The 14481-nt window shown below is 34.9% G+C and overlaps 3 protein-coding genes across 10 annotated transcripts in view; 2 read left to right on the top strand and 1 right to left on the bottom strand.

The window, feature by feature from the left end:
• Nucleotides 1–8758, top strand: part of LOC126852625 (teneurin-m) — a 214842-nt gene extending 206084 nt beyond the window's left edge. For all 7 annotated transcript variants that reach the window (XM_050597637.1, XM_050597590.1, XM_050597599.1 and 4 more), the window contains 2 exons: nucleotides 37–790; nucleotides 1013–8758. In XM_050597637.1, coding sequence (XP_050453594.1) covers nucleotides 37–790; nucleotides 1013–2501 — 2243 coding nt within the window. In that variant the 3' untranslated portion in view covers nucleotides 2502–8758. The remainder of the gene's footprint in view (nucleotides 1–36; nucleotides 791–1012) is intronic.
• The window catches only part of LOC126853044 (FK506-binding protein 59-like), a 406809-nt gene that overhangs the window by 332496 nt on the left and 59832 nt on the right, over nucleotides 1–14481 (top strand). The gene's annotated exons all lie outside the window — the stretch shown is intronic.
• On the bottom strand, nucleotides 3824–13565 carry LOC126853141 (RING finger protein 121-like). 2 transcript variants are annotated; one of them, XM_050598628.1, is made up of 8 exons: nucleotides 13159–13565; nucleotides 12854–12888; nucleotides 12262–12403; nucleotides 12028–12182; nucleotides 11725–11953; nucleotides 11418–11653; nucleotides 11216–11332; nucleotides 3824–9474 (listed from the first exon to the last, which is right to left on the bottom strand). In XM_050598628.1, exons 1-8 carry the CDS (start codon nucleotides 13192–13194, stop codon nucleotides 9432–9434), a joined length of 993 nt encoding a protein of 330 aa, XP_050454585.1. In that variant the 5' UTR covers nucleotides 13195–13565; the 3' UTR covers nucleotides 3824–9431. The 2 variants fall into 2 exon arrangements, with proteins under 2 accessions (XP_050454585.1, XP_050454595.1); XM_050598638.1 differs by lacking the exon at nucleotides 3824–9474 and having other exon boundaries at nucleotides 9969–11332.

The following is a 14481-nucleotide window of genomic DNA, read 5'->3' on the forward strand; positions in this document are numbered from 1 at the left end:
TTAGTTAAAGATTGCAAATGTTTTGTGTGTGTATAGGATTGTCCTCAATACATTACACCTATCAAGAAACGACCAGTCTAGTGCGCAGCATCGACATCAATGAACCAAACTTCGAAATGCGTATCGAATACAAATATCACGCCGGCATCGTGAAGGACGAAAAGATCAAGTTCGGTAGCAAGAGCGGTATGGATAATGCTCATTATCGTTATCAATACGATGGAAACGCGCGCATATCCGGCATCGAGGTCGATATCAACGGCAAACAGCTGCCTCAGCTACGTCTCAAATACAACCAGAATCTTGGTGTACTGGAAGGCGTCGGTGATCTCAGGATATACAGAAATGTCTTCAACCGATCAGTTATGCAGGACAGCAGCAAACAGTTCTTCACAGTCACGGACTACGACGAACACGGTCGCGTCAAAACGGTGCTGATGAACATCCGATCATTCGACGTATTCCGTATGGAGCTTGAGTACGACAATCGCAATCGCATTAAGATGAGGAAGCTCACGATCGGAAAGGAGTCAATGGAGAAGAAGGAATGGTCCAGAATGGAGAAGATCACATATAATGCAGACGGTCATGTGCTCGAAGTAGCGGACACCGAGAATAATTGGCAATACGCGTACGATGAAAACGGTAACGTGATCGGTGTGACTGAGCATAATGAGAAGATCGTTTTGGGCTACGATAGTGGCGATCGAGTAGTCCAGTATGGTGACGTCGAGTTCAACTCATACGATGGACGTGGCTTCGTCGTGATTCGTGGCGAACACAAATACAGGTAAGTGTTTTTTATTCTTTTGAAAATTAGAAAGAGATATCTGTAAAATATAATTAAACTTTATTAAAATATTAAAATTTTGTATATGTATATGGAAAATCTATTTTTTTCCAGCAAATTTATCAAAAAAATTTTCTGTCGAAGAATATTGATCTAAAAATACTACACTATAATAGATGTACATCACATTATATATTACTATATAATTTTTTTTTTCTTCAGATACAACTCGCGCGGTCAGCTTATTCATGCATCAGAGCATAAGAAATTCCAAATTTGGTACTTCTATGACGATCGCGGCCGATTGGTATCGATGAACGATGATCGAGAAAACATCACTCAGTTTTTCTACGCGAATCCGAAAACTCCGGATCTAATAACGCATGTGCATTTCCCGAAGTTGTCCAAGACATTCCGGTTCCTCTATGATTCGCGCGACTTTTTGATGACTGTGGAGACTTCCGAGCAACGGTTCTACGTCGCAACGGATCAAAACGGTTCACCTCTCGCTCTTTTCGATACCAATGGCAATCTCATCAAAGAGATGCAACGCACGCCATTTGGCAAGATCATCAAGGATACGAATCCAGACTTTTACTTGCCCATCGATTTCCATGGTGGTCTCTTCGATCCTAATACCAAGTTGATTTATTTGAACAAGAGGCTCTACGATCCGACCGTCGGTCAATGGATGACGCCTGCTTGGGAGCAAATGGCCAACGAACTCACCACACCGACCGACATATTCATCTATCGCTTCCGCAACAACGATCCCGTCAATTTTAAGCAAAATGTCGAGTATATGACGGATCTAGCGAGTTGGCTGAAACTTTACGGTTATGACATTTCAACAATGCTCGGTTCTGAATATACAAAGCAGATGGTGTATCAACCAAGCGCTACCGTCACATCGCCGCAATTGACTCCGGACTTTGGCGTGATGTCTGGTCTGCAATGCATCGTAAATCGCGTGCAGGAGAAGTTCTCCGACCTTGGTTTTGTGCCCAAGCCATTGTTGAAACTGGAGCCGAAGACGCGAAACTTGTTGCCGCGAGTAGCCCACCGTCGGGCGGTCTTCGGCGAGGGTATTTTGGTGTCGCGCGTCGGCGGTCGGGCTTTAGTAAGCGTAGTGGATGGAGTGAATAGTGTGGTGCAGGACGTGGTCACGTCCGTATTCAACAATTCGTATTTCCTGCCGCTACACTTTAGTGTGCACGACCAGGATGTCTTTTATTTCGTCAAGGATAACGCGCTAAAAATCCGCGACGACATGGAGGAACTTCATCGTCTCGGCGGCATGTTTAACGTGTCCACGCACGAGACGACGGAGCATGGTGCCGGCACGTGGAAAGAGTTGAGACTGCACAATCCTGACGCGGCAGTGGTGATCAAGTACGGAGCCGATCCGGAGCAGGAGCGGCATCGGATTTTGAAACACGCACACAAGCGTGCCGTCGAACGCGCATGGGAGATTGAGAAGCAATTAGTGATGGCAGGTTTCCAGGGTCGGGGAGACTGGTCTAAGGAGGAGAAGGACGAACTCATTAGTCGCGGCACTGTCGACGGCTACGAGGGCGTCGATATCCACAGCGTGCACAGGTACCCTCAGCTCGCTGATGACCCTGGTAACGTTGCGTTCACCCGCGACACCAAGAGGAAGAGACGGAAGAGCGGCAACAGGCGCAACAGGACTCATAGGCATGACTCGTGATTCGAGGACGCCACGACGCGAGTTCAAAGTATCGCTTGGGACTTGATTCGCGCGTGAAGCGAAGGGACGGAAGAGAAAGAGAAAGAGCCAGTGCATCTCGGAGGAAACGGTAGGACGGTTTTGTCGCCGTAATGTGATTTGCGTAAATCGCAATTTGTGCGAGCGGCCAGCATCGTCGCTCCCTTCTCTCCTCGATTCTCCTCTCAGCCTCTTTCTCTCTCTCGTACTCGTCGTCGAGAGGGACGCGAAGATCTATCACAAGCGACGACGAACGATATATCTCGTGTCCAGTAATGCAGTCTGTCGATGTGCCATAAGCGCGTCTGTATGCAATCGCGAACGATCTTAAATTCTGGATCAATTGATGTGTGTAAAGACAACGGGTGTGAGAACAGATGGCGAAGTGTCAAAATTAACCTAGTCGCATTATTAACGAAATGAAGAATATAAAGCTTTGTTATATGGTGAGTAGTTTATAGAGAAAAAAAAAAGAGAGAAAGGGACAGACGAGAGAGAGAGAAAGAGAAAAGGAGATGGCTAATATAGACGCATATAGAAATGCAAGAATAAAAGTGCGTGCGTAGACTTTTAAGGTGCCGTCCGCGACGAAATTGATAGTGTTTTTTGCGAAAAAGAGAGTGAGAGGAAAATGTACGTGTCTTGGACTTTCGTCATAGATCATTGCTAAAAATCGAGCTGGTGTTAATTCACGCAACAGGGTCTACAAGACACGCGTATATACGCACGCACACACGAGATAGGAGCGTGAGACGAGATCAGTGCATCAAAGTTAGAAGATGCGAGGCGAGAGAGAAGATAATTTTCAATATGAAAGAAATTTGGAAGTTTTTGCGGGGTAAGAGAACGTTAATTCTCTCTATTTAAAATGTTCTCACCTCGCATCTCTAGTCGGGACACATTCATCCGAGAATGGACAATTGAGAGTGAGAGAGAGAAAGAGGAAGAGAGAAAGAAAAGGGAGATAGAGAGAAAGAGACAAACGTGGGGAATAGATATATGCAACAGATATTTTTAACATGGCGCAAATTGGTGTACTAGGTGCGAGACGAGCAATTGTATATATAGCTACACTCGAACTTAATAGTAAATGTAGATAAAGTATCGTAATGTGTAAAAGAAATACGCGCGAGAACGGTCATAAACACAAGTGGAACTGTCGATACCGCTTTTTTATATGTATACAAAGAATACACATGAGTCAACACGTGCATAAAGATATGATAGAAATTTACGTCCCCAAAATATACGCGAGCGAGAGAAGTAATATGGGGAAAGTCGTGAAATTATCGGACGCGTCGCGATTCTTTTTTTGTTTTGATAAAAATGTGGAAAACGTAGGAAATTTTGTTAGGAGAGAACAACGTCAAACGGATGGTTCACGTTAATCTCAACCCAGGCCTACGCACACAATTGACACACCTACATACACACATACATAGATGTAACTACACTATCGCTTTAAATCAGCATACGTATCGTACGATCGACAATGTCGTCTCATCAATTTCGCCGGCACGTACAAATGCATAATTGGAGCCAAGTGTAAATGCGGCATCTAGAATCGAAATCAAGTCAAGTCTAAGAGCCATAGAGTTTATTTTAGAGAGATGAAATATAATTTCATACTTAAAATAACGTAAGTTCAAATGGAGTCTTCGAGACGTTAGATAAATGGAACAACACCTTGATTTTTCAAGAATAAAATTAATAATCAATGTGAATTAAAGTATTAAAGTATTAAACTATATATGTAGGCATTAGAAAAAATGATTAAGAAAATGATAGTTATTAATTTTATCGCAAATCTGTCGCACTGTCCCCATTTATCCGCTCAATTGTCTCATATGAGCATAAACTTTATAGATTTTAAACTTGACGAATATTTCGATGGAAAAAGATATGGAAAAAGAGGGTGCCTGAGGTATAAGCGAATCTATCGATTCGTCGTAGACAACGTAGACACTTGTAAATAGGCATCACATAAACAAGTAAGAACTACTATTGTTACGTAACATCCTCGCGTAACAGACGTTACGAGACGAACGACAGTCATGATGGGATGTGTCGAAGTAATAATGTCCAGAATAATAATAATAATGATAATATGATAACGCGATAAGTAATAAAAATAATAATAAATATAGAGTAATAATATTAATAATAATAATAATTAAATAATAATAATAATAATAATGGAATACGATAATATTACCATTGTGTACGAGAAATGCCCCGCCTATCTTTCTACTAAAAATGAAAAATTATTTTTTGAATTGTGTCGTCGAGAGAAGAGTCCTATGTAACCGTATATATGTGGGATCGCCCTATGAAGAGACCCTCACCCCGCGCTCCACCGAAGAGAGTACCCGGCAAAAAATAGGATTTAGCAAGAATCGATGCAGAGATTTATTTTAAGTTTTAAATTTCATCAAATAGGGCATCAGAGATTTGCGATGATTAAATTCTCTTTTATAATTTTTTCTCATTTATATAAAATTATTTTTATTTTCATCAGAAATAATCAAAAAATTTTCAATAACTAAAAATAAATTAGTCAAAATTAAATTCGACATCAGCATTTAATTTACTTTAATTCCGCAAAAATTTTTAAACTTAATTTCGATCTCAAAGATCAGATATTTAATTCACTAAATTGAATTAAATTGAATTTCTCTCTCTCTCTCTCTCTCTCTCTCTCTCTCTCTCTCTCTCGGGATTCTTTTAATTCGTCTATTTTTTCAGGGTACAACCTTGACCTCTCCTTTCTATAACTGATATAGCTGAATTTGTCGGTGTTTATCAATATTGGGTAAATAAGAAAAAAAGGTAGATCGAAGTCTGTGGTTCGGGTCGAATAAAGTAACCGACTAAATAGAAAGTAAAGACACAAAAAAAAAACAAATATAATGCATAATATATAGGGGGTACACGGTGAGCCAACGTGTGAGCCCACGCAGCTCTACCACGTTGTGTTCTACGTAGGCGATATATAATAAAAAAAAAAGATACATAATCATAACTGCAAACGTACGTATTAGTTGACGAATTAACGTGAGGTTTAGCGAACGGTTAAGGGAATATGCTAGTGAATCTTACAGATAACATCGCTGTACATATCTGTTGTGTATAGCCTACTGTCTCGCGAAAGTAGTCTTCACATCCTCGCATAGAAAAAAATTTCCACCAAAGAATTTTAGCGGCGAGATAACATTGATTTTGTAATATTTAAATCAAGTCCCGTAACTGTCATATCTCTAAAATCTTCTACATCATTTTTTGAATCAGATGTTTGTAAAAAAAAAAAAAATTAATTGAAAAAGAGAAAGAAATTGATGGAATTCGTATATGTATTTTACGTTGTAACATATTTTTTATAATTGTAAAATAACATGTCGCTAAAATTCTTATGCTCTTCGTTAAATATTCCGTCTAAAGAAAGATTTTTTTCGTTAATCGCTTTTTTTCGGAGGGAAGCCCGAGGTTGGACGAGGCATATCGGTCTGTGATTGATCTCGTATCGTGCGATGTAGCGGCTAAATTTTATTCTTTTTTATATAAGTAAAACAAGCAATAGATCGAAAACTTAATACCTTAACGCGAAAAATTGCTCAGTCATCGAAACCTCGGGCTCGATTTTCTAGTAAAATTATTTCTTCATATTATTGTAATCTCCAGCGAATAATTTTCATTTATAATTTCACATATTGAAATGTATACGTTAGAATAATATTTAAAAATAAATTATAAAAATTATCTCAAGATTAAAATGTAATGGGGAAAAATATCGAGATAACTTGGTAAAAAATTAAATTTTATTCCATTCGACGTGCAAACGATCAGAGAACTAGACTACGACCGACTCATTAATATTATTTTATGTATATATTTTGCTGTGAAAAATTAGACAATTTAAAAATCTCGCATTATTGAAGTAGACCATCATTCTTGTCAAGTTGTAAAACGGACGTGTGTGATTAACATTAAACTAATCGAATTTAATAACGAGGCAAAATTGCCTTTTCGGTGATGTTTCCGATTATCGCCTCGGGTAACCCGCATCCCCTCGATTCTACGTTCTTAATTATCTCCTCGGCTCTCTGGGAGCATGAGGGGATAAAATCTCTCCCCGTAGCAGCGCTTGTTACTGAATTGTCTATTAATACGCCGTTATCCGACACGCGCGCATTATTGTATAGTTTGTAGTAGAAACGCTCCGCATGTGCGGCAGCATTTCGTCAACGCCTCGAACGAGAGTAATCCAGGCGAACGATTTTCCGTTGCAAACGTTTTTCTATGTGTACTCGTCTACTCGCAAAACGATACGTAAAAACGGGAGAGAGAAAAAGAAAAAAAAAACGATACGACGTTAAAAAGTACTCGAGTTAACTTTACGCTTAGCGCATGTTTCCTTCGAGCGCAAGAGAGCCGCGGGTGAATTCCGCCTGCTAATCTCTTTTTTTATGTAATTTTTAATATAGTCTCATTAAGTGGCTTAACAAAAATATTTTTTATGCAAGATAAGAATTGCAATTTCTGCAATTTCTTGATCTGCCACAAATGCAACTGTAAAACAAAAAAAAAATCATAAAAATATGAAATTAAAACATCATTTTTAGAGAGAATAATTATTTTAATATACATAATTTTATGAGAGATTTTATATCAAAAATACAGAGTATCCATTATAATCTTAGTATTCTTCGATTTACAATATCTAAATAAATGCAAACCTAAATGGTTTAAAAATTGAAAAAAAAAATAGGAGTACGGGATTTTCGACGCGGCTCATCGCAGGAAGGTGCAAAATTTATTATTGTTATGCCGGATCGCGATCGGCATGCGCGATCGATACGCGATTAAGAAAAAGCAATACTTCGTAACTATCGTGTATGTCTCTGAATGCTGTTAAAAGGCCGGCGATAAAACGCGAGAGAGACGATGATAAATATGTCAAAAAGTGAAGAGAGTGTGAAAGGAAGGGTGTGTGAGAAACTAAAAAGCGAAAGAGAGACATTATATATACATAGATTAATATATATATATATATATATATATATATATATATATATATATATGCGAGAGTTGCGTTAACAGATAGTTACTGCGAGGGGAAAGGAAGGAAGTCGTGCGCTTTTTTTTATATATATACTGGCGAGCCGAGACACAGTACGTACATCTCTCGCGCTTCTTTCTCGTAAGCCAGAGAAATTGCGGTGGTCGCGCGTGACCTTTCCTTTTGTACATATTGTATAACATACGACCGAAAATGATATTAACGTCACGCGATGACACAGGGCGCGCCTCTCGAGATCTCTCCGCGATCGATATCATGGAGTTTTATTCCAAAGCAAGCCTCTAAGTAAGCGATAAACGCTAAACGTCTACGGTCACTGGAAAGTAACTATGAATTGTCATGCACAATTTTTATCTTGAACGCATATCGTATGTGTATATAATTGCACATCTCTATATACACATACGTGATTTGACACATTACCATAAAACACGCTAATATAAAAGATCCAGATAAAAATGCTCTATATCAGATGCGAACGTATGTGTTATAAGAATTTTTATCTTGGACTCTGTGACATTTACATTGTTCGCTTTGATATTTATCGTAAAATGTGGTAAACACATGTGTCTCCGTTATCGTTCGTGGATGGAACAGAAAGAGAGCTGCCACGTAAGGAGAAAAGAAAAAAAAAAGTCACAATCGTACGCGACATTGATGTTGTTAATTAGGGCTACAATTATCTGTAGTGATGGTAGTTTCGTATACCTGTGCCCGCAAATAAGGAAAGGAGAATCGTGTCACCGTAGCGACCTTTATACTTTCATATAAAGAGACGACGGTCAATTTATATTAGATGGAGAAAAGAAAAGTGACAAAAAGTATAAAAAACTGAGACTCCTTCCTGGCATTTACTCTCGACGTTTGGTGTGTCGGTGAGTGATCACCGACACGGCCGAAATACACGCTCGCCCGTTCGTCTATATTTTTCTTTTCGTTTTTCGTAAACTTGTACATATTAATTGCGATCATTATGTAAATACTCTGAATGAACACACACACGTACGTGCGCGTGCCCGCGCAAGGTTTATTTTAAAAAGATTTACATCATTATATATATATAAAAATATATTTACCATGTAATGATATATTTAACAGTAAGGTAACATATATTCTATACTCTTACACGCTAAGTACTCAATAAATATATCTATAAAATCTCCCCGTGTTTGTGTGAATGTCTACCCCTGAACCCATCCTGATTATCCTGTCGTATCGTGGCGTCTGTAAACCATCCCATCAAAAAAAACTATCTCAAATAACGTCGACACCTCTGTTTATCGGACTCGTTGAGGGGACTACCGTTAAATGTGTTTCCTCTTTCACCCTCTGTTATCTCCTTTCGCACACTATTCCTCCCCTTTCCCATCTTTGCGCGCCTTGACGTAATTTCACACCTCACGAATGTTCGCGAAAGACTTTAGACTGTAGATATACAGATAAATATATGTATATAAGTATAAATACATATATATATATTTATAATATATGCACGATATTCTCGCGACGGGTCCGACGTGGTCTGACAAGTACCTATGAATACGTGATGTGATGAAAGTTGTTTTTCTATCAATAATAACGAGAAAGATAATTAAAATCTTTTAGTAATATCACTAGTAAGGTGTTATCATTACTCTCTCTCTCTCTCTCTTTCTCTCTCTTACTATGCCCATACACACAAATACACATAGCATGTTGGATTCAATATGCGCATCAAACAAGATCATTTTTTTTCATTTACACCTACTATCTGCTCAGCCTCGAATTGCGAATGCGTAATAGGAACTTATCTGTCAGTGCTTTAGTAGAGAAACTATACGACAATATGACAATCGCTATTCTGTCTCGCCAATCACTTCATGTTGATCCTCCGTTTCTCTGTAAAAATTATGAGAATATGAAAGAAAAGATAATTATATATTAATGCTTTTAAATTATAAGTTATTGCTTATACTCGGAAAAATATTACTATGCCATTTATATCTATGAAAGATAAAGACACATTAATCCCCTGCTAAGACTAATCAGCACGGTTTTTAAACTTCTTTTTATTTATGTTAAAATTAATATATTGCAATTTTTAAATATCTCCTCGGAAATTTATTAATATCTTTAATTATATCTTGAATCTATTCCTAATAAAAGACAAAAGATGGATTTATCTTCAGTATTAATTAATTTTAACTGGAGAGAATCAATAGTGGTTAAAGAGAATAAAAAAAATACATGCTTTGTAGTTGTACTAGCTAAATTGAAATTATCATTATATACTTTCTTAAAAAAAAAAAGAACTATTTCTTCTTATGAAAAAAAGAAACTAATAAATCAACGAAAACACATTACAGAGGAATTAAATACCACAGCTAAGAATATTGTTTTGTATATTTTTATTGCAAAACAAGTGTTCTTGACAGTGATTTTGTCCTTTACAAAGATGTGTTACACATGATAATTATAGTCTACAGACAAGAGGAAAGAAATACATTCTTTTACATTCTCTTCAGTTCTGTTATTATCGAATAATACAATATTCCGACGAATTTTGCACATATGCTCGATTAGAAACCAAATCAAATGTTACAACTGGATTGCTGAGAATATAACATATATCAGATATTCTTATTTCTTGAAATAATTTTAAGAAATGAAGTGTTACAAGTAATAACTATTACAATTGAAAAATCCCACATTCTCTTTCACATTATTAAAACAATTAACAATAAAGTTAAGTTCAACTATATTACAATTCTTGTGATTTACGTATGCACAATATATAAATAATTTGATTTTTATTTATTTAAATGCAACAAGATCTACTTGCATTAACGCATAACGCGTTTTTATTAGAAAAATGTTTACATACAAAAAAATTTTATTATAGGAAATATAAGTTAATGGAAAGTTATTAAAATACTTCTATAATTAAATTTTTTTGCTGAAACTATCTGTGTCTATTTTCTAATCAAAATATTTTAACCGGTAGATAAATACTTTTCTAATTATCATAAGTAATTTATATTTTGTTAAGTACTTTTTCAATTTGCATTTTATATTATAAAACATTATTGAAATTTTAAAAAGCATATTTAAAAGAAAATATTATGTACATTTTGTGCCAACTATTTGATTTAATTTAATATCCTTTTTACATATCTGCATAGATCATAATGTGAACACCTTGTGAACACCTTGTGAGCCTAGTCATACAATACGCACTAATTTCCTTGCGACTGTATATTATTGGATAAAGCAAATACTCTGGAAGCAGCATTTGTTATGGACTTAAGAATGATGGAATGTATTATCATTAGTAGGAAGCTATTAGCAGAAGTTATATTGCGAGAAGTACAACAAAAATTAATGATAAAAATTAATTCAAGTTAGAAAAAACATAGTATTATTCCTAATGTTCAAACATGAAGGATTATTTAGTTTCTCTTGGCATTACACTCTCTCTCTCATTTTTAATTTAATAAAATATTTTTTATCACACAAAAAAGTAATAACATGTACAAAAATACAAATACAGTATCGATTGAAGAAATAAGTTAATCATTCTCTTTAGCAAAGACACAACAATGGTATATGTGAGTCGGTTTTCACCAACAATGTTACTTACTCAAGGCCCAGAGCCCAATTTATACCATGAACTAGGAACAAAATTAAAGGTTGCCAAGCTACTAGCCACCTTAACCAATCCAATAACTGACCAAATAAGACATGTGGTCGTTGCCATCTGCACAATTCATTAAGGTATATACAAAATAAATAAATTGACATTAAAATATCATGATTAATATATTTCTTATGGAAAAGGATACGGATTGCGAAACATTTTCTTTAAATCGACTTTTTCTTTGCAATAAGGACATGTCTGTTTTTTTCCTACAATACACCAACCCCTAATGCAAAATTCATGGAAAACATGTTCGCAAGTAAGCTTGTACGTATTTTCGATTACACCTTCTTCATGCTCAGAAACTAAGAGCTTGTTTCCGCATACTGCGCAAACATTTGGTTCCAAAGTTCTAGTTGGCATACTGCCTGGAGCGTAATACTGTATAAAGTATATTAAATATTATGAAGTTATATGTGTAATGCAATGTTTGAACATCAAATAATACATACACCAATATGTGATGCCATAGTGTCAGCACATATTTCAGCGACATCCCTTCCTAATACTCCAAAATAAAGACCATAAAATAGAAATAATATGCCCCAGTCCATCCAAACATGAGGCTTAACATCTAATATGATATTTAAACCAACAAATGTAAATAATACCAAAATGTAGCCAATTATGCCCAGTGCATAACTGAGCTTATAAATGAAATAAAACCATTTGTACACTAGTCTGAAAAAAGATAAGAATTTTTATTAATATTTTATAATTATTCTTTTTATGTAGCAATAATTATTCTACATTACCTAGGTGTTGTACCTAATATTGGTCTTTGAATAGCTTTTCTTACCACTAGACCTGTTATACACGAAGATAAAAGCCACAAAAATATAAATCTCCACCAGTGATTCTTTAAGCTTATTCCAAATGGAATAATCCACATGGCTATCATTGTTATAAACTAGTGTTATAAAAGAAACTTTATTTATATATAATTAAAATATTTATGTTAGAGATAATAAGTATTTTACTCTCTCTACCTGATATGATTTAAAATGCCTCTTCTTCCATTCAACTAATGCAATCTGTGTTATTATTAATGTTACCAATAATATAATCAGCATCTCTGCGTGCATAGATTCGTGACCCATATGCTGTTCGTGCATCTTTATATGCTCCACTCTAAAAAGTTTAATAAAAAATGTTCAATTCTGATATAAAATGCTGAAATTCCATATCGTTTGAAGTTCTTGAAAATATGCAAGCAAAGTTGCTTATACATCTGTTCCCAGCTTTTTTAGAATAATGAGAATCTTGAGTCCTTCAGAACTGATGCAAAATGTTCTGTCATGTTTAAATCAAGAAGTATTAAATGATATAGAATTCAACATTAATTTCAACATTTGTTTCAAAATTTGTTCTCAAAAGATTAAAGGCTGCAAGAAAGACTGGAGGAGGACATACTGACTACTGGCATGTAAGTTTGTGCTAAATAAAGTTTTGGATTTCGTACTCGTGAATTTTTCTCTGGATCTCTAAGTTATTTTCTACTTCTACATTTTAAGTTTAGAATCATAAGGAAAGAGAGAAATATATAATATTATGCTATAATACTACAAATTTGTAACTCACCTCCATTTTTCTTCTGGAGTTAATTCTTCGTTGCTCTAAAAACAAGAAACATTAAATTAAAATTAAAACTTAAATTGAAACTCTAATCAATAACACACGTGATTCAAAGGAAAAAATCTCTCTTAACAATAAACAATTGTTATCAATAACAAATATTTATACAAACAAAAGTAATGTCTATCAAACAATATTATTGCACGTCAACCTAATTCTAATGAACGACGTAATGTGAAAGGTTATGTTTCCGAGGACACACACGTTACTTTAATATATTGTCAAACTATTACGTAAAATTATCTACCTACCTTATTTGGCATTTGATGTATATCGTGTATGTCCATCACGAATGTTATATCCCATTAACACGTAGAAAAATGTAAGTTAATTAACTGACACGAGACGACCGATACGTTGCATACTCATCTTAAAACGCCGTTAGAAGTTTTATATATTTAATTTGAATGACCGGCACTTTTTTCTTATCAGCATTATTATATACGACTGAACAAGAGTTTTAAGAAATAATTAGAAGCTCAATACATATTTTGTATATTTTGTCAAAATTTCGCGCTTTTAATTGTCTTTTCGTGCATTTTTTTAAATATAGTGTCGCCAAACAGACAAATGGCTTTTGATATTTCGCGCCGAAAATATTATTACGATATCGCGGACGCTGGCTAGTTATCGCTTCTATACGTGTGATCAGTGATCATGCGATACGATTTTCAGAGGTTATGTATTTAATTTAAAGCAAGGAAGACAGAATATACAGAAGAGAATATTCGTAACTAAACAGTAAATTGTAAAATAGTTCATAATTACGTCACAAGGAACGCTGTCATCGATGAATTGCGACAAAAATTCTTCCAGCGAGAATTTCAGTTTCAAAAAAAGAAATTGTAATCTCTGATTAATTTCAAGTAAATTTTAATGCATAGACTATTTTACTTGATACAAAAAATAAATGATTTAATATTCAGATGCATTAATGTTCAATTAGCATTTAACAAACTCCATTTTCTCTGTCATTTAAAAAAAGGACAAAAAGTAGGAAATCGTAAAAATGTTTAACATGTTGAAAATAATCATATGTAATAATATATTTTAAAAATTATATTAAGCAAATAAAGTAAAACTCATTTAACAACATTATTTTCATTAAAAAATTTTTGACTAAAGAGAATATATTGCACAATCGCGCGTGTCTCGATAAACACACTTAATCATTGTGTAATGTATATTCTTGCTATTCAACAAGATTTACAATGAGCTCCTTGATTTATATGTATGCATATAGAATCGCATACATAATAATGTGTTATATGCACACATATATGTTTATTGTATGTACATTTGTAGGCGTATATACGCAAACCATATCGGTCCAATAATGATCTTCGCCGTCGTAAGAAAAATTAATTACATATGATTCGCACAAGAAACGCTAACTTTTAAATTTTGAATTAATTTTAAATCACTAATTTATGAAAATTAGATACACAACTTTAACTTATAACTGAAAGAAAAATTAAAACAATTATTTAAATTAAAGTGTTAGATCCATAATTAAGGATCAAAATTATTAATGTTTTTTTTTTAACTTCGCATGATGTTTTCTAGCATGTACT

Source organism: Cataglyphis hispanica, chromosome 1, assembly GCF_021464435.1.
Source record: "Cataglyphis hispanica isolate Lineage 1 chromosome 1, ULB_Chis1_1.0, whole genome shotgun sequence".
Lineage (NCBI taxonomy): Eukaryota > Metazoa > Arthropoda > Insecta > Hymenoptera > Formicidae > Cataglyphis > Cataglyphis hispanica.